The following is a 21837-nucleotide window of genomic DNA, read 5'->3' as shown; positions in this document are numbered from 1 at the left end:
TTGTTGTAACAAACTTGGCATCCTTTTAGATCTATCTCTATAAACCTTTATTCCTACAATATAGAATGCTTCTCCAAGATTTTTCGTGGAGAATTCTTTGGATAACCAAAGTTTTATCGAAGTCATCATGAAAATGTCATTCCCAATTAGAAGGATGTCATCTACATGCAATACGAGAATGTGACAGCCCTCCCACTGATCTTCTTGAACACGTACTGTTTCTCCTCGTTCTTGATGAAACCAAACGATTTAATACATCATTGAATTGAGTATTCCACCTCCGAAATGCTTACTTCAGACCAAGTAGTCCAAAGTAGACTATAGTCGGACAGAATACTTTTTTGTAAGAATCTGGGATACTGAAAGAAAAATTGTCCTCAATATCTTGCTTCCCTTAACTCTAACAGGCCTAGAAAGAGGAATAAGCAAACGGTTGTTGATCAAAATACTTATATGATAACACCTTATATTTTTTCTGTTTGTGATATTACCATCTGTATATTGAATATTAAAAATCTAATTAATATTTATAATTCTTTTGTTTGAGTCCACGCTGCAAATGCTTCTTGATTTGCTGGATATGTGGATGTTGAATGATGCCCACACCAAGCATGCATGAAAGTGCAAGCGCAGATTCTGCTTGCCGTCTCGAGAGATTATTGATTTGCAAGGAAAAAAGATTTTGGTAAAAATAATGCCGTCGTGGGATGTGAATTTATGGACCAGACCATTATTTATTTGCGAGTCAAGATTTTTCATATAGAATTGCAGCGCGCTACACTAGTATGATCTCAATGATGAGGGAAGCGTTTGAAGAGGTTTAAGCGGGAACCTCGATTTCTTTGCAAAACCAATGATTTGTTGTAGGTTCTTTGCAAAACCAGCGATTTCTTTTTGGCAGGATTTCCTTGATGCAGGTTATACAAGTAAGGGAGTAGGAGAGTCAAAAGTCAAAAAGAAATTCCTCATTTTTTTTTTTTCTCTCATTTAAAATTATGCACGAGACTCTCAGCTTGTACAGCTCTCAAAGAAAGAAGAACTCATCTCCTTTCTTTTTTTTTAATTATCTTATATATATATATATAAAAGACTGTATCTATTCGATTTCTAAAAAATAATTTATTAATCCTTAACTTTTCCAAAAAATCCTCCACAAATTATTCACTTTTTCAATCCTTTCGATCTTGATTCCATAAAAGCAAGGCCAAAAAAAATTTGAGAATTAAAACCATTAGCTCGATTCATTCTCATCTTAAGATGATTCCTTTATCAATAAATGCTTCCATTACACTCAGTAATATCTAAAGGATAGAACGAACTACGTAGTATCTGCATTGACAATACTTGTATCCTGGGGGAACCGAACAATCATAAAATATCCAATGAAATTAGGCTGAATGCACATCCCACTCGCCTCGGCTCTAATGGCCGGCCGGTTGGTGTGGGTGAACTAGTCCAGCACATGAAAGGTCCAATAACGAAAGCAATCCTATCCACGGAATTCATTCCCAGCCCGCAGCCAGAGCAGCTGTCCAGAATATCGAGGATCTGGTATAGACGGAAGAACAACACTACCGGTATAAATTATTCAACAATTCACCCAAGAAATATATATTTTTTTGAAGAGTCCTGGAACCAGATACTTGAAATTTATTCTCACATTTTCAACACAGCAGCATCGGTATGTTTGTGCATGAGAATTTGCAAGGGTCATCTGATAAAGAATTCATGCTGCATGGAAGAGCATATCAACTACACCTCTGTTAATCAAAATGGTCAAGACAGTATGTTACAGTTGAATCCGGCCACAGACACCAAAATGTAACTTCTGTTTCGGAAAGCCACTTTTCCTTTTCTTTGCAGATGCCCAACAAAACTGTTGTGCAGAAGGCACTCATCCTGGGCTATCAGAAACATACACTTTATCTTTCCCTTTGTATCATTAACTACAGGCCTTGTAAACACCTTTGTACCCAGAAAAACTCTACCACAACATTAGTCTAACGAATCTAATCCAGCAGAATAATTGATGTACAGATCTAGCATGGGTGCAATTGCAGCAACCACCTGAATTGCACAGAACTTATTGGTCAACATGTATCACCTCTCAGAATTAGATGAAACCTTTTGCCTAATCATAGCCTCAGCAGCCCGAATTGCTTCCAGTGATCCACTGATTGTTACTTTCCTGCGTGTCACATTGAAAAAGGAATTAGAAAACAACATGCCCGGACACAGGGAAAAGAAACAGGCAAGAGGATGAAAGAGTTGTAATACCTATCCGAGGTGCCAGGAAGGAAATCACCTCTATCTGATATCTTAATTCTAGCTCCACTAACCTGCATAATTGAAATCTTTATCAGTGATAATATTCAATCAATAATTCCCACATACTAAGAATGACAAACATAGATAACTCACAACATGGCAGTTTTAGCAACGAAGTGTCACCATCTTCAGATCTTTTGGAACGGCGACAGATTAAGATTTCAATATTCATAATGCAGTTTGATAGCCTCAATCAGACTTTTCCCACAAATTCATGTCAAGATGTTTTTTCTATTCAAAAAGTCTCATTGTCAATTGTAAATGAAAGGAGTTGATGACATTTTTCTATATCTGAATAACTATTCTCTATGATGTGACAAGTTCCTTTCTTTACAAAAGAACTCACAAATGAATGAAAGCAGAGAAACCATCATTTTATCTAGGGTCAAATTTTCCCTTTCTACCAGCTCATTCATACAAGAGGACCAGTTTATGTGGACTGATTACTTGCATCGATGCATTAAAGATGAGAGCAAATGGAGGGACTGGATGTATTATAAACCTGACTGATCTCCGTTATGTTCCTTCCCCCACGACCAACAACAGCACCAATATGCTCATCAGCAACACCAATTGTGACTGAGCTGCTTTGGCCTTCATGAGACCCCACAGGTGGCCTTGTGGGAATTGCTTGTGGCATCATACTCTGAAAATATACAACCCAAAAGCATCATAAAACAGATAGTAACCAACATTATTATACCAGATAAGGCTTCTTGATTGTGTTTACCATAAACCAAAAAATAGGGTAAAAAGAACGAGATCATAAAATGGGACTTCAAAAAGGGAACACCAAAAAATGACATGGTATCTTTTAAGTGTGGCCTGACAGGCTCATGCACATTCATAAGTTTTGATTGCAGAAACACAATATACCAAACATCAATTAAACTTATGCCCAAAACTGACACAACTCATATATGGAACTTAACAAATGAGAAGTGGTTAGAGGTGGTTCAAGATGGAGAGGTAGAACCATAGAAGGAAGTAGTGGAGATGAGCTGGAAGGGGTTGGCAAATATAGCTAACAAAACATGGCCACAGAAGTTTCTTGAGCAGATGTAGTTGATCATTATGTTGAAATTCACAATAAATACATACAAACAATTTCTTTGATTTCTTTACCCATAAATCTAAAAGCTCCATACAAAGGAATCTGGATGCACCAAAAATGTTCTCTTCTTTTGTAGGATTGGTCATCAATGTTATATGGGACACTCTAGGGCCGATTAATATTTTAAATGTCTTCCCTTGAATCACTGGGTTCTGTAAGCAACCATGATTGATACCAGTGTCCAAATAGGATCGTGCTTAAAAGAAAAGAAAAAAAATTGGAACTGCATTTGCAGAAAAGATAGAAAATCTTAAATTCATAGAGTTTAGAGTTTCTGCATCCATAACAATTTAAAGAAATTACATACTTGACAATGACAAGCAACAAACAATCAGAATATATTACAGTGGTTTTTGATGCAGTTTCAGTTTCTCATAATGCTTGTTGTCTTCAACGGGTCTAGATCCATATCATGACATATTTATCAAGTAAATGTTTCTAACTAAAAGTAACTTTCAAAATACTTTTGGTTGATTTTAGTGCACCACAAGTATGATCAATATAGGGAACTTGCATCCTAATATCAATACCATGACCGATATTCAATAACCATACACTTTCATATGGTAGAAATTTTACAATTAACAGAGGAAATATTAGTATTCCATCTTAAACAGATGGGTAGGTGCACAAAGAACAACTATGGAACAGACTTTCCTGCCATTGTCAGGAACTTACACATGCACTGATATAATTTCTAACCTTGTTATTTGGGTATTTTCCCCCCAGTCCATTTGGTCCATAATTTGTGTTGTATGCTACTGAAGGGATCACATAGCCCACAGGTACACTGGGATAACCTGGAAAATTAGCACCTGAAAGTTCAAAAGAGAGGGTGAAAACATAGGAATTAGATGTACATTAAACATGTGTTATAATCCACATGCATACAAGATGCATACAAGTGTAAGAGAAGAAACAGATGCAGTGGTGTCAACAAATGAACTGATTAACTGACTATAGAATTACCATCACCAATTATATATATATATATATATATATATATATATAGAGAGAGAGAGAGAGAGAGAGAGAGAGAGAGATAAGGATGGGCTGGGGGTGGGGGGGATGAAGGGTAGAAGGTAAAATTAAGGAACTTCTGATGTCATGTACAAATGTTCCAGATAGCATCAGCAGCATGTATCAGTAATTAGTCAATTGGATGGCAAACGGTAAAATCAGAATGACCGGAAAAAAGATTCAAGACTTGCATAAATAAAAAATAACATGACAATCAGATTATTTCAATTCTGACTAACATATAAGATGATTCTATGCAAACCCAGTGACCTTAGCTCAATCTTACTTTAGAAAAGATAACATTTTTTATTCCCTAATGTTAATGCCCTTAGATCTTCACTAAGCTGTCATGAGCATAAGGTTATAAAAATAGAATGAAAAGAGAAAAGAACAAAGGCACTGAAACAAACAAATAAGTTTCTCAGACAAAAAAAAAAAGAATTTTATTTTTTTTTGAAAATAAATGTGAAGAGTCATATGCATGCAGACATTAAATCATAACAAACCACCAAAAGAGAGGGAAAAAACATAACAAAAACCCTAGTTACATAAAAGCAACAGCACTGTGGAGTCCGGAACATATCTCAACTCTAAACAATGAGATTAGCCTTTTTGCATGTCATATTGAATTTTCATTTCTTATTTCTGAAAAATGGGTATCTAACAGGAGTTCTAGTGAACCCCAACACATGGAACCATATTTTTCATAGGAAATAAATATTCAGCCACATGAGATGTTACAATTGGCCTCTTCTCGTATCTTCAAAATATAGTTGGTTGACTTCAAAAATGTCATGGACTTTACATAACTACAATCATTATTGCTATCTCTAATAGCTATTTTATATATGATTCATTTTCTTGGTTTGGTATTTTGTAGTTCCATTCATTTTCCTCTTTATGCTTATGATTGCTTAAATTTATCATCATATGATGGCTTATTAAAAAAAAATGTAGCAAATGAAGTATGATTCAGGATGTAGTTAACAAATAGTTTCTGCAAATTCAGCACCCTCCAATTTCTCCACTCATCTCTAATATATGCCATGCCCTTCTGTCCAACCAAACATAGCCAACTTTTTTATTTTTAATCATTTCTGCTGGCTGCCAATACCTAGCCACAATTGTAGTAGCATCCCCAAGTTGATCCACTCCTGCAATCATTCCCACCATTTTTGACCGATCAATGTCCTTCCTCCTAACTTTCTCCTTGTTATACCCATCCCAACTCAACTAATCTGGCCCCTCTCCTCCCACCGTCAACTCAAAAAAAGAGGTACTGACTGTCTAGCAATATCAGAGAGTGAATGCAAGGAGCATGATGTAGAGAAAGCCACAAGATGTACATAAGTTGTGCCTTAACATTCATCACATTCACTCTACTCCAACAAATTAAATGGTTGAAAAACTTGAAAAAAGTTCCATGAAACCATACATAAAGAAAGATACTTTAACAGAACATGTGAATATACCAGATCTAACCAATTTTACCTCATTTACTTGAGATCTACTGTAAATCTGCTCCTTTGCTGGATTCGATCTAAAGTCACATCTATTGGTATCAAGTTCCTGAAGCTTCCCTGCAGCAATCTCATTCAAGTCTTACTTGGACACTTTTTCCACTTTTCATACAAAGTTCCAGTGATCACCTATTCTATCTTGTTTGCAATAGTTGTAAAAAAATGTATACTGCACAAATAATTTTTCATCAAGTGTATATCAAATCTACTGCAAATAAAGGTATGGAGTCTATTTCATGCATATATATCGGGGTATGATGCCAGCAAAAGAATTACTTTTATACAATTCACCCTAACAGCCGTTCCTTAAATCCACAAATCGAACCTCCATCACACATTATTTAAAAACTGATGTCCATCCAATATCTGTCTGCCACCTCACCATTTACAGTTTCTTACCATGCTCCAGAACAAACTTCACCAACCCATAGCGTCAGCTCAGATTCAGACTACTGTTGGATTGGCGCATGATCTCAGTCACCTATCATGATTTTGACATCTGTCATAAAATCTCATGCTTTTGCACAACAGATGAGACTTATTCTTTAAGTCAATGTTGTAGTTGGGCATTGTTCATGAATGTTTAATGATCGACTGTCATATTATTCAGATAAGACAGCAGCAAATTGATAGCAAGATAATAGGATGAGCTCCAAGCACTAAAGGTATGTGCCCACTCTTTCAATTTTCATATCAACATCCCCTTATTGAACTTAATGCTGTATTGACCAGGTTGATTCATTGGTACCTGGTAGAAGATTTAACAACTCATAGGTTCCATCCATCAACTTCTTTTCTTCTCCCTTTTTCTCATCAGCCTCTCATTCATGAATTCCTGTTGCTCTAACTGGTGCACTAGTTGGTATAGGCAAGAACATTGGGTATATATGACATCAAGTTCAAAGATGCAACTAATGATCCTTCACCACCATTGTCAGCTACAAGGCCGGTCTATAATCAATGCAGTCTTCCAACAATCCAATATCTTCATTCAAAGTAATGACCAATAACTTTTCAAGTGACTCCGATATATCCAATTGATCATTGAAAGCAAGATTAATAGCTACTAATAAGATTATATGTACATATATTTGTTCATGCATGAATCCATAAAGTTAGGTCAGTTGTTCTTGCTTGCAGCTTATCTTAGAATCCATTCAAGATATAAAATTTAGAAAAAAAAAAATTGTAAAGAGCTGATAGAGTACTCTCCTACCCTCAAACATGACCATCAGCATGTCCCATTTCAAATTTCATTCACCAGCCCTTTCATTTTCAAGGGAAGAACCGAAACAACAACCAATATGCACAATAATGCTGTAAACCAACAAAGAACAAAGAATTGGCATCCATCTTATGTTCTTTCAACTAAGTTAGCCCTTAGATATTTAGAACCGAAAAACATAAAATACACAAAATCATATTTAAAAATTCTAAGGCACCAGTTGCAGACAAAAGGTAAAGAAACTTTTCACAATTATTAGGTGGATAACTTCATGGAATATAAAAAGAATTAAGATTAGACAACATAAATCACACGAAGTAAATGCATGCCAAACTGGCTGTCAAAGCAAGAAATTAGCAAATTGAGCATCAACTTTTTGAAGACACACCTGCATATGGAAATGGTGAATTTAAAGTTTGTGGATAATGAGCATCTTCTATTAACTTCGATAATATAAGATAGACAGCTCGCATCTGTTCCTCAAAAGACCCAGTCAATGTAACTAGCCTATCATTCAACCCAACATAAGTATGATCCTGAGGTGATATCTTAATGCCAGCCCGGGAATCTTCAATAAATGACCTGCATAAATGCATGATTAAACCCATCAGTACATCTCAGAAAATAAATCATCAAATGAAAAAATTCTAAGTATCTATGCTAAATTGAAAACAAAGGGAAAAAAAAAGCACATTGAGTCTTTTGACAGGTAATTTGTCCTTGGGAAAAAAAATTGCTTAGCACTAGTCATTTTGCTGTATGACAGTATGTGGTATAGGTAGTTTTGGACAAAAAAAAAAAAAAGAGATTTGCATGCCTTTATATTCCCAGACCATTACATCTGTCTGCTAAGATGTGATCGGGACCTCTCTCCCTCACTCTCCCATGTGCATACTTGAGTTGTTAGAAAAGATATATATGTTGAATGTGAACTCTACAGTAGATCAACTCTTTCCAAATACATCTCTTATCTTAACTAGGAAGATATTTAAAGATCCCATATCTAACAATTGTAACTTATTTCTATTAAAAAGTACAAAAAAAGGGTTAAGCAAAAAATAGATAGTATATCATGAACCTTTTATCTCTAATCAAAGACTTTGCTTAAATTTTCAATTTATTTCTCTTACTCATATATTCTATATTGAAAATTTTCGCTAGCATCTTTAGAGTAGCTTTTTTCCTGTATAACACCACCAATGTTGGTTCTGAGCCCATATGAAAAAGATTGGATGGGGACATTAGGTTGATTGCCAATTGCAAAAAAGCATGCAAACTAAGAAACAGGTTTGCATTTGATACTACTGAATATTTGTACGGTGGTAACCCTAAATAGGAACACTATGGGTATAAGGTTCCTCAAAGCTAGCAAGAAATAATTTGAGACAAGATCGATGGTTATCGTTATTTTTTTCTTTTTTTACAACAAAGATGCACTGCATGTGCCTGTATGCTATTATTGTACTTTACCAACATGACACAAGAGGGAGACAAGCCACAATCAGATTGAGTGATGTTTTAGCAAAACATGGTGGAATGATGTAATGTAACACAATTCAGACTGACCAAATCGCAGAACAGACAGAACATAATTAAAAAATGATCACATTAACCTAAATTTTTCTTTATGAACCTTGCTTCTCATTTGGTCCTTAATCCAAGTTTACTCTAGTCTTGTGGCCAAAGCAAGACTTGCAGAAAGACCGTTTCCGAATTGAAAGTATATTAAAAATTATAATGAAAATATTACTAGTGATGAATATGTCTGGACAAAACATACTTTATTGTCGATCCCCCTTTGCCAATTATTCCACCACATGAACCATTTGGAACAACAAGCCTCACTTTTGGTGCACTTTCAAGATCATTACTCTCTTCTGCCTGTTTATGCAAGAAGAACAAATGTCAGATAAGGTATGAAAGTGCAAAAAGATACAAAATTAAGCACAGACAAAGTATACCTCGGTCAGCAATTTTTCAAAGATCAATTCCATTGCCTTTATTACTTCGCTAAGCATTCCAGAAATCATGATTATTCTATCAGATGTTCCTGGAAAAAATTCATGACTACGTGATAACTGAATACGAGCTCCAGACAGTGACTGAAATTCAGTAATTGTTGATCCACCCTTTCCAATAATACAGCCAGCTGCAGTATTTGACACAAGAAACCTAATGTGTGTCGGCTTCCCCTTACCATCTGATAACAAGAATGATAATGCACGCACCCACAAAAAGAGTTAGATTACCAAAGAGGCACAAATATGATTGGCGGAATTTACAAAGGGGGAATAAAATGATCTCCATGAAGTATAAATGGCAAAAGGCAGAAAAAAAAAGTGACATGATCTATCATGAACTTAAGTTAAGAGGATTCTAACTAGACTAGATCAAAACCATTACATGTCCATTGGGTGAAAATGGATCAGACATTATCTGTCAGGATCTGTTTCCATATCCAAATTTTTATGGATATGGATACAAATTTTATTATTCTAACTAACTTCTGTATACATATTCATGTTCATCAAAGAAAAGCTGATATATATATATATATATATATATATATATATATATATATATATATATATATATAGCTGTGTCTGTTTAAAACAAATATGGATATGAAGTTTAGCATCTGGTTAATATTTGTATCCCATCCATTTGCCAACCTGATGTCAATAATAATTCATTCTAACAGCCACATAGCAAGTCGATACTATCAATATGCCAGAACTCATAATCAGACAAAGGTTATGCTCTTTCCAAAACATCTTCCATAAGAGCTCTGTCAACTATTTTCTCAGGTTTGTTGGAGCCATTAATGATAAGGATGTAAAAAAGCACTTCTAGTGTCCATCTCCTGCCTCATTGAATCATGTTTCAGATATACAATAAATTGGCTGATGGTCCTTAATTAAACCTCAGTAAGCAAAAGACAAAATGGTGTCAGGAATTTTTGTCCAAAATAGTTGTTATATGAAGTTTTTAGTGCTACAAAAGGAATATATACCAACCCCATTAGGCATATACTTCTTCCTTCCACCAAATATGGTTTTCAATTGTACCATTAGATATGGTAATAAAAATATATTTCCTCCTGTTACTCACAGCCACTTATTCCTTATTGTCGTCAAATTTCATCAACAGGTTAATTCTAGCTGATTGATTCAAGCTCAGGAAGACTACATTGGTTGGCAACTGATTATGCTAAGTTCCTCGACAAGAACAACCAAGAACAAGTAAAATATTGTACTATAACAAGTATTTCGCACCACATGCTGGTGCTTTCTGGTAAATTCATTATTTCCATAGAAGTGCAGACAAGCAAGTAAAACAACAACATATCTATGAATGTATGTTCATCGTCTCAAAGATGGAGACTAAATCTTCTCAAAATTAGATAAATTAATAACCAAAATGAAAGTCAACTGTAAAGCCCATATCTTGCACCTAGATATCAATCATCTGGTTGAATCAAGTTTCACCACTAAGAAAGAACTTACCAGCTTTAGTTACCAAAAAATTTGGAAAGGTGCTTAGTTTAGATGACACTCAAGCGAATTAAGATGTATAAGGTGCTCATTGGGGCGCTTGTTTGGACACCACAAGATCTATCGGCCCAATAAGATCTTCCTCGTGCTTCAGCTATTTTAAAGATCCATTGGGAGTTGGACTGTCAAAAGAGAACAGGGCAGCCACGACACAATCTATCCCTTTTTTTAAAGGGATAAGATAAGCCACCTTGGAAAAGGACTTACTTATCCTTGAAAGCATGGATTAATTGTGTTGCCAGCTGCCACAATCTCCCCTGCAGACCCCATTTCCAGCATGTTTTTTAACCTCAGCTTTCTCATCGAAAGACAAGCTTATTGTCAGGCATCCAAAGATGGCCTAAGGATCCAGGCGTGATGTTAACTGTTCGAAGACTGCTTTCCAAGACTCCCAAGATTCAGCAAGTAGTGTCTTGTATTTTTTTTTTTTTCTTTTTCCCAGATTACCCAGTATTGTCATATGTCATTGGGAGGAACAAGCCAGCTTCTTAGCTTGTGCTTGGTTTTGGAGTTAGGCGGTGATAAAACCCACTAACCCACCAAAAGATGCTCGGGTTAAAGGACTTAAATTGAGAGGCAGAGAAGGTATTTCACAAAAATCAGTGTGCATTTTTCACTTGATTTTTTTTTCCTTCTCTTCTAAGCTAGTTAACCCATACAATAAGGAATGAATCTACTCTGTTGAAAAAGGAGGACTACTTATTTTTCTGCTTTAACCCTCCATTTCTTGCTCCAAGTTACTCTACTTAAACAAGTTGATGCGATGTTTTGCTACTTTCAAACAAAATTTAGTAACGTGAGCACAAATTGACCTAGTAAAAACAAAATATGCAAAAGAATTTTCATATATTTCCTCCAAATCACATAAAACAAATTTTCCCTTAATGTTTACACCATCTTGTAGGTCTTTTGCACAAGATAAATGAGATAAAGTTTGAGAAGGAGCATATATTTCCAAGATTTTAACTCAAGAATTTTCTTGACAAAATCAAGGCTCGTGTATCATATATCATGTTGACACAAGTATGCAAGGATGAGCAGTATTGCTATTAAACGAGGCAAGGATTGCAATAGACTTGTTACTGCCTTGCTGTCAATAATGCCGGTGCAGCACTTCCTCTTTAGATATGTTTGACAACACTCACATCTCCACAACGTTCATCTAAAGTGCTTGGAACCTAAAGTTTTTATTTTTAAAAAAAATAGAAAAGGTAAGAAGACATGAAATTATGAATTTCTACAAGTTCATAACCATGATCTTGAAAGATCTCGAAAGAACCCACATTCAGCCATTCAGGCTCTTCACAGCACACAGAATCCTATTTTCTCCCAGAATAATTATCCAAAACACAAATAAACCACACAAGTCTCCGCCTAATCTACCACACGATACAACCACATTTTTTCAGACACCAAAACAAGACTAGAGTTATCAATTTCACCACTGCAGTCGTCCTTCCGTTAGAAACCAAATCAACTAAACAACAGCTAATTAATGGCGAATAGAAGCCAGATCTCCTCTATTGATCTACCAAGCAACGAGAACGACAACCATTGAAAAGAAAACAGCGAGGTAACAGTAGAGAAAGACGAGGACAGGATCGGCATCGTCTGATCTCACCGGGGGCTGGAGATTTGGGGTGCTGCGATCGCTTGGGAGCGGCCTCAGGGGAGGAAGCGTAGGGCGAGTCGGGGGATTCCATGACGGCGGCGGCGGAGTTCGGCGGCGGAAGCGAGGGCGAGAGAGAGGAGGAGAAGCGAAGAGCGTCTCTCAAGCTGTTGGCGAACGGCAAGGAGTTCGAACCATCCTTCTCCACCTTAGGTTTCGTGTCATGAGAAAAAGGGAGAGGTAGTCGCGACCGGGGCCCGTTGCGATATTGTTCTTTGTGTATCGCATACACAGCGTCCTTCCAATCCTGACTGCAATTAGGAGACCCGTAAGGCTGACCCGGAGAGGAAACCAACTTCCTTCTTCCACCCCTTTGGGCCCTACAAAGGACACAATTCAGATACCACCATGCGGATGAGCGCATGGGTGTATCCATGTGTTCGAATTAATACCAGCTAATTAGGTTTCCTAATGGTGCGAGATTGAATACTCAAACCGAAAATGACAAGCCTTGCAACCATCATTATGGCTATCTATGCATCACACGATGGTGCGATCGTGGGAGACCCTACATGGCTTCATGCAGTACATTGTTCTATATGTATGAGGCCCATACAACCAACCTCCATGTGGTACATGACTGCAGTCTTACTTGAGTTCGATCCTATAACAAATCAAATTTTCACTCTTCCATTGATGTTTCACTATTTCATACTGTACATATCAAAAGTTATCTTGCCACATGTTGTTTTTTTAATTTTAATAATCATTGTGATGCATAGCTAAATATGAAATTAGCAAGCTAGCATACATAGATCCAATGAATTATTAGTATTTGTATCGGAAGTGTCCTAAACATTAACATTAGGTAACTCCTCCAAGTATTATACATAATATATTTTTATTAGTTGTAAAGACCCCTAGGTCTTATCCAAATTCACTAAAGAATAATGCTACATGGCTCCTTTTATATGCACACAAACAATTCTTTTGCCAATGCACATAGCTTCAAGATAACAAATAGATTTAACATTTTTTCAATCTGCTGAATTTCTTATGGGTACATAACAAGCATCCTAAAGCATTTTTCTTCGGTAAAAGCTTGTTTTCAAGGATTAAAATGGACTAGCTATGAACTAACTCTTATATTGCCTGCATTAGATTTTTGAAAGAAAAAATTATTTGCATCTCTACTTGTAGGTTAAAATGATAAGATTTTTTTTTAAAAAAAATTTATGATGGATCAAGATTGATTAATGCATCTGTTTTGCGCATCCAAAGGTTCATATCATCATATGGCATAGAGGGGTTGAGCATTATTTGCTGCATTATATAATATATAGAGGTAGTTGAGTATCCAGATGTCAAGTGAGTTGCCAAGTCCAGTATACCACATACATTGATGGGTAGTTCAAAATATTTCCATTAAAATATGCTGAATAGATTAGTTGTAATTAACTTTCAAGATCTGAATTATAAAGTCCATCTTGAGAACCCTATTTGTCACATGATTTGGGGCTTATTTAGATATTCCTATAAGATTGGACTGAAAATCCTATAAGAATCGAGCTTGTAGCCCATCTAACTTGCCTATTCCAAGGGCTTGCCTAAATCCCAAACAAAATCTTAGCCTTTAGGCTGCAAAAGGTATAGGATTTGGGATGAAAGATGCCTGGTAAATAGAACCATTTTTAAATGGACAACTCAGATCATGAATCCTATATAATTTTTAGCCCAGTCTTTTAGAATATCCAAACAAGCTCTTAGTTGTACGATTAGTTTCCAAGGAGAAAAAACTCATAGCTTTGTTGGCTTTCACCCTTATCAGAACAAATGAAGATAGAATTAGCTCATGCTCCACCTTAACAATACAAGAAACCAACTAGTAACCACCTCAAGTAAGAAATGAAAAACATTGGAGGAATAACAAACATCAAAATTAAAATGCTCCTCACAATTGAATTGGGATCACCTAAATCAATCGGTCAAGTCTTAAACTCATGACATGAGCCTAAAGGATATAACTAATTCTGAAGCATCGTCTTGTCCCTACATAACTAGAGGCTAAGAACATATCATGATAGTTAACCTTGCATATGAAAATATCATGAAAAGAAGAGAGAGATCCACTTTGGCCTTCTTAAATTTAATAGGGAAATTAAGTTGGAAACCCTCGTAAAAGCATGGGTTTTATATTTTACCTCTATTTAGATGTTTTCTCCTTGACCTTCTCAATTGAAGTTTTAATTACTACTTTGTTAAAATCTTGAGAAAATTGAATCAGTGTTTAGAACTCAATGACCCAGCCCAATTCGAATCCGAAAAGAAGAAATCATGGTTGAATAATAAATAGAACTAAAAGTCACTGATCTTATACTGGTTTCTCACTCAGTTACTCATCCACTCTAATGCAGAACTTGACAAATATTATAGAGAATTGGATGATCCAATAAGAGAAAGCAGCAAAATAATGAAGAGAAAGAATCTAATCTATCCAAGGGATCCAAAAGGCAATACTTATGGACTCAAAAGCAAAAGGAGGATGGTTGCTTTGTAAAATGGTAAGCTCCAACTATTTCCTTCCTCTTCTTCTTTTCTCGCTATTTTCTCTCCTCTATTTTCACCTCTTCTCTTCCTCTACAAATAATAGCAAGCAAAGTTTTCATCAGCGAACATCTAGCTAAATTCTTTAAAAATCTTTTTCGATATATTTCATATTCTATAGACACTAATGGTGTCTTTTTATTACTGTTTTTTCTAAAAATATTGAGTAATTTTAGATCTTGTTTTAATTTTTCTATTTATTTCAACAATTTATATTTTAGGCAAATAGTTTCTTTGCATTGTTCTAATATGTGCTTCAAGACAAATTATGAAATAAAAAGTAAAACAACATAAATTATCATCTTAAACATTTTAGTTATTAAATAAAATATTTTCTCTTGTTTCTCCTCTTTTTTTCCTAAGATACGCTACAGGTGCATGCAACCCAGACACATTCTTTACGTTAAACTTGATCTCTTAATCTATTCATGTAATAAAAACTTAATGACAAGGTAATGACACTTGATGTCTATCTTGTCGATCAACTTAAAACTAAATGGAAAGATAATAAATTTTTATGATATACATCACAAATTAATACCTATATATGGACACACACACACACACACACACACACACACACACACACACATATATATATATATACATATATATATATATATACATACATATATATATATACATATATATATATATACATACATACATATATATATATATATATATATATATATATATATATATATATATATATACATATATATATATATACATATATATATATATATATACATATATATATACATATATATATATATACATATATATATATATATATATACATATATATATATATACATATATATATATATACATATATATATATATACATATATATATATATACACACATATATATATATACATATATATATACATATACACACACACACACACACACACACACACACACACACACACACACACACACACACATATATATATATATATATATATATATATATATATATATATATATATATATATATATATATATATATATGTATGAGATGGACCTCTCTCCTCTTGAAAGGAGAGACTATGCATATTTTTCAAAATCAATAATGGATCACAAAATAAAAATCCACATTATTAATTAATCATGATCTATAGCACCAAAAATGCTAAAAACAAAAATTTATGTATTTTGAAGTCTCTAACCTATGCATCAAATATGTGCAAAAATAAGAATTTTAAATTATATAAGACCACATTTTGTTATATACAAGTATTAAATTGAAATATATTTATTTCCAATCGAGATTTTTAACATGTGTGGATTATGAACTATAAGATGAATTCAATGCTTTATTATATATTATAGCATACCAACACAAGAAAAATCATATATTTTTATATCATGTATAGATTAGAGACTAGTAAAAAAAAATCAAATATTTAGTTTATGGTATATTTTAATGGTACAAATCACGAACAATAGTATGAATTTTTTGATTTAAATATTCTAGTCTTAGTTTTAAACTAGAGAGATGCAAACACCTGATCTCTTTTTGTTAGGAACATATATATGCTTCCATACTATGAAGGATGTGGTCATATTACACATAAGGGTGTAAAGAGAAGAGTTTATGCCTATCACCAAATTCAATGTTTCTAGTTAAAATATGAAAATCTAAAGCATAGGATGTGATCTACATAGCCTAAAATATCTACATACAAAAAATTGTATTTATTAGAAAACTCTAGCCTATGCATCATGTTATTCCAAGTAGATAGTCATAGTGGAATGATGTAGCATGTTGATTTTGGAATGACTTAGTACATTAGCTAGGGATCTTTAAAACATATGATTTTTATTATACATATATATTTTAGACCTTCTAGATCATATCTAGTGGTTTATATTTCTGGTTTTCATCACTAACTGTCAAGCTGGTAACGAGTGTGAAGTGTTTCCTCTACACCCATTTTGGATTATAACCTCACCTGATATATATACATACATCATACATAGTAAATTATAATACAATAATTTAGATTTTTTCTTTATAAAGTACTTTGCCTTTGACATTCAATAGAGCTTTTTCCTTTGGCTGATAGAGCAAGTGCCACACCTATCATTAATTACCAAGGTCATGGAAGTTACATTCATAAGCCTATCCACATCCTTGTATCATATATTAAATTTATTTAGGGTGCATTTAGTTCGCGACTGAAATCGAACTCAAAATAAATTAGAATAAAAATTGGAATGGCTATATCTCCTGATGTGTTTGGTTCGTGACTGAAATTAAAATTAGAGTTGGAATAAAATTTAGATATTAAAAAAGAATAGAAATTTGATTTTAGAGAATAGGAGTATTCCCCTCCATCCATGCTGAAATCGAAATGAGAACGGGATTTCTTCCAATCAAATGACTGAAATAGGAGCCACTCATTTTCATTTCTATTTTAAGTCTAACTTCTCCAACCAAATATATCTTTAATACTGCTAATCATATATTGGTATTAGAGTTGCTTCGAAGAAAGACTAAGCCCTCCTCCGTGATATTTGGATTTCTCTGCATCATTCTATTATGTTGATGATCCAATATGTTTATCGAAAGATGAATAATACAACTGATGGGGTTGCTTCTTATGTGACGGATCACTCTGGAGACTAGATCTGGAGATAGGGTGACCTATGCCTGCCAGACCTGTGGGATCTTTTGTATCTTGATTTCATGATTTGTCCTCATACTAAAGCAGTGTGGCCGCTTGTACCAAAAAAAGAAAAGAAAAGAAAAAAAGACTAAGCCCTTATGCTCAGCTTGCTTCTACCAGATGTATCGGGGCCTCCGTGTCTAACCAACTAGGACTATAAACCCATAGAGATGGCCAACGGGTCGGGCCATCTATGGGCGACCTGATGCCAGCCAAAAATGAACATTAAAACAATAATAAGTTATGAAACTTAAATAACTAACTTATTTCTTCTTCTTTTTAATTATTGATTTTTTTTAATTCACAATATGTTTCATGTCACTTACCTAGACATAGCCAACGAACCAGTTGGGCCATGGGAAGGCCCAGAAATAAATATACTGGGCTTGCCCTGGCTCGTTTAGTAAAATACCCTTTTAGGCCTGACCCGGGCCTGTCTAGGCCCGTGGGGGCCTGGGCCGTGCTAAGCCCGTCAAGTTTATTTTTATTTTTTTATTTAATATTAAATTATTAAAAAAATAAGATTTTTAACTTTTAAGATCAATGTTTAATTTTTTAGCCTTTGGTTCGAAAAAAATTTTTAAAAAAAATTATTATTGAAATATACATATAGAAAAGATTATGAAAAAATATCTTAAAATTTTTATTGATAATTGAATTGCTTGTTCTTCAAATTACAGAGAATGCAAAGATTCAAAAAAGAATAATTAAAAAAATATATCATAATTTTTATTCACATTGAAAAATGAGACTTGATATGTTTACAAATTATAATTATTGAAATCCTATCTCAATAATAGAGGTTGTGGATTCATTAGTGGTGATTGTGTTCGTATCGTCTTTGAAACTTGTTAGATATCCATCAATGTCTTAGAGTCGGTTCTTCGCATCTAGCCAATCCTTGAAACAGACACACATCTCTACAAATTCTTCATTCATTCTACTTCTCTTCTCATCTAAATCCCTTTATGGGCCAAGGACATGACATGTTGGGCATAGCATGTTCGGCTATAACGAATCAAGGCCGGCTCATTTGATTGAGGAGGAGGCTACCATTTTAAGGCTTGGGGTCAGGGAGAGAAGTCTGAGCAGAATGATGCAAGGCAATCCATTTGCCTACGTGTTCAATATCTGGAGTTTTTTGCTGGGAGGATGGGACCACTCTTCAAGCTGCACACCCCTCTCGGTGGGCTGAAGACCCTACGGGCCGAGCCCAAAGAGAGGCCCTCTAAATACAATACTCACCATAACAATGATGAGAAATGCTTTGTACACCGCCCGTAGTGTAGAAAATCCGACATGGAGCACACCATCTCGTCTGATTAGATCATGTAGCCATCACTTTTTAACGCATATTTAATGCTCACATTCCACTTTTTTATTTAAAATTTTGAATGATGAAAATACCCCTCTCTTTCTAAAAAAATTATAACATCCTATGCCAATATGTTATGAAAAGATTATGAAAAAATATTTTAAAATTTTTATTGATAATTGAATTGCTTGTTGTTCAAATTATAGAGAATGCAAAGATTCAAAAAAGAATAATTAAAAAAAATATATCATAATTTTTATTCATATTGAAAAATGAGACTTGATATGTTTACAAATTACAATTATTGAAATCCTATCTCGATAACAGAGGTTGTGGATTCGTTAGTGATGATTGTATTCATATCGTCTTCGAAACTTATTAGATATCCTCCAATATCTTAGAGTCGGTTCTCCACATCTAGCCAATCTTTGAAATAGACACACATCTGTACAGATTCTTCATTCATTCTACTTCTCTTCTCATTTAAGACTCATTTATCAGTGTTGAATACAGACTCTGAAGCGACAGTAGATATTGACACAGTCAGAATAACTCGTGACATAGTAGCAAGCACCAAAAAGATATTTTACTGTGATTTTCATGATTGCAGTATATCAAAATTATCCAGCTAATTGGAATTGAGGGCAGCAGTGATGTCATTGGTGAGGTAGAAATTTAATTCCGACGATAGGGACGATGAAGACAAACTACTGCCCAATTGCCGTAGCCATTGGACTATCCACTGCAATACATTGTGCTTCTCGCTGCTACTTATACTTGCTTGTCTAGATGTGGTTTCACCAGCTCTACTGCCTTCAAACCTGATATCATACAAACTATACATGGTATACAAATAATGTTCAATTGTTTCTTTATCACCAGTTGAATTGGTCAATATATACTCATGATATTCATCAAGTAAATAAAGAACACCATTCAATTTAATTATAGGATCAAAAATAACAATAATAGAGTGTATAATACTTAACCTAGGCTAATATTCTCTCCACTTGGCCTCCATTGCGTGAACTAAAGGGGCCAAAGTTTCATCATTTCTATATAAAAAAAAATTTCAACAATTTGAATAATATATGTCAAAAATTTACAGAAAGTGGAATAATATACACCAAAAAAAAATATTATATTAAAAAATATTTTTAAAAAATCTTATAAAATTTTGGCAATACGTCAATCCTTAGAAGTTAGAGATTCCTCAAAAGACAATCAAAAATTTACAAAAGCATTTATCAACTCAGAATATTCAAATGCACTACTTAACATAAGATATGTAGAATTCCACCTATGCACAATATCAATTTTAATTTTTTTGTTTGTCTTATCATGAGAGTTACGTAGTTGCTTGAAATCTTATTTTCTCGAAGAAGAATGCTTGATAAATCGGATGGCATTTCTAATTCGAGTGATCGAGCAATTTAAAATACCTAATCTATCTTGCACACAAAAGTTAAATATATGGCATACACATCTAATATGTAAACACTCATCATCCAAAATTAGATTTAATGATTGTTTCAGTAAAGAAATAACAGCAGTATTATTAGATGCATTATCAAAAGCAATAGATAATATCTTATTTTGAATGTCATAATATGTTGTAGTTGTCATTATAATATTCAAAATTATAGATACAGTGTGTGAAAATTTAAGTAGTTTAAAATTCAGAATTTTTTTATTTATGTTCTATTTATCGTCTATAAAATGTACAGTGCAACAAATATAATTGCACATTGATAATTAACAATCCAAATATCATAGGTCATTGACATTCTATAATTTAAGGATTCTAATAATTTTTGAAGCTCAATTCTCACTTCAATATATTGCTTCATTGATTCTCTACGAATTATTTTTCTACTAATTCATTTATATTGGGGTTGTAGACCCCGTTGGATATATCACTCCAATTTTTCTGACTCAACTCTTATAAACGGTTCTTCCTCATGAATTATCCATCTAGCAAGCTCTCTATATTGTATTTTTTGACAATATTTTCAAAAACTAAGACTGCCCCCAGCTAAATTCAACTGGGCTTGGATTTTTGCATCATATGTCCTATATTGTTCTATGTGGCGTTTCAAGTGGCCAGTGCCACTAGATGATTTAGCGATCAAGACAGCCTTGTATTTCTTGCAAACTATCATAGGTTCACCCTGGATATTTGTAGATTCATCAAAATCTCTCCATACCTCACAGTTTTCTTTCTAGTCCTACGTACTTGAGCGCTAGTGGTTTCTTCAAAAGTATTCGTCTCCTCGTCAGGGGTCATACTAGAGTTGCTTTCATAATAAGAATCCATTTATACTAATAAAAAGAAGTAAAAATAAAAAGATTATGTTGAGAACAATATATTCTTCACCGAAGATAGAGGATGAGAGAGCTTGATAGTCGATGCTAGTAGCTTGAGTAAAATTGGCTGTAAGCAAGTAAATAGGAAAAGCTTGTACAGAGAAGAAGATTAAGAGTAAGAAAGTATTGAGAGAATAGATTGGATTTGGTATGGTGGAAATGGTGAAAATGAATCTCTATTTATAGTTGTTAAAAACTTTCACGCTTCCCAAAATACCCTCACAAACTAGTCATTTATGACCGTTATAGGAGGTATATTGATCTTTTGAAATTTTTTTTTTCAAAAAATTATGTAAATTATCAAATAATCTCCCTATCCTCAAATATAGCTGTTATATGGCTGTTGGGGAGGGTAAAAATGATATTTTCCTAAAATTTTACCATTTAAAATTCAAAAAAAAAATTTGCTCGTTATGTTAACATTAGGAGCATGGATAAGCCCGTAACAGCTCCAATCGTGTCGGACGTGCGCTCGCGAACCCCAAACCTAGCTCGGC

The 21837-nt window shown here is 34.1% G+C and overlaps 1 protein-coding gene across 2 annotated transcripts; it reads right to left on the bottom strand.

The window, feature by feature from the left end:
* Nucleotides 1-1732: 1732 nt before the first annotated feature.
* On the bottom strand, nt 1733-12637 carry LOC105055619 (protein BTR1). Of its 2 annotated transcripts, XR_012135848.1 has the most exons (9): nt 12383-12612; nt 9169-9407; nt 8988-9088; nt 7596-7789; nt 4145-4257; nt 2831-2974; nt 2422-2559; nt 2278-2339; nt 2119-2188 (listed from the first exon to the last, which is right to left on the bottom strand). XR_012135848.1 is itself a non-coding variant. In XM_073246719.1 (8 exons), the coding sequence occupies exons 1-8, from the start codon at nt 12462-12464 to the stop codon at nt 2101-2103; spliced, it is 1023 nt and encodes a 340-aa protein (XP_073102820.1). In that variant the 5' UTR covers nt 12465-12637; the 3' UTR covers nt 1733-2100. The 2 variants fall into 2 exon arrangements, 1 of the variants encoding a protein (XP_073102820.1); XM_073246719.1 differs by lacking the exon at nt 2422-2559 and having other exon boundaries at nt 1733-2188; nt 12383-12637.
* Nucleotides 12638-21837: the final 9200 nt, after the last annotated feature.

This window comes from Elaeis guineensis, chromosome 12, assembly GCF_000442705.2.
Source record: "Elaeis guineensis isolate ETL-2024a chromosome 12, EG11, whole genome shotgun sequence".
Classification (NCBI taxonomy): domain Eukaryota; kingdom Viridiplantae; phylum Streptophyta; class Magnoliopsida; order Arecales; family Arecaceae; genus Elaeis; species Elaeis guineensis.
The sequence above is the reverse complement of the archived record's forward strand: the minus strand, read 5'-3'. Positions and strand labels throughout refer to the sequence as shown.

Bases quoted from the DNA above. Each gene is read 5' to 3' on its own strand.
- LOC105055619 (XM_073246719.1), bottom strand. From the start codon at position 12,464: ATGGAATCCCCCGACTCGCCCTACGCTTCCTCCCCTGAGGCCGCTCCC. The intron at 9,408-12,382 runs GTGAGATCAGAC...TCTTGTTATCAG, and splicing joins CCCCAAATCTCCAGCCCCCG to ATGGTAAGGGGAAGCCGACA. The intron at 9,089-9,168 runs GTATACTTTGTC...TTGCATAAACAG, and splicing joins TTGAAAAATTGCTGACCGAG to GCAGAAGAGAGTAATGATCT.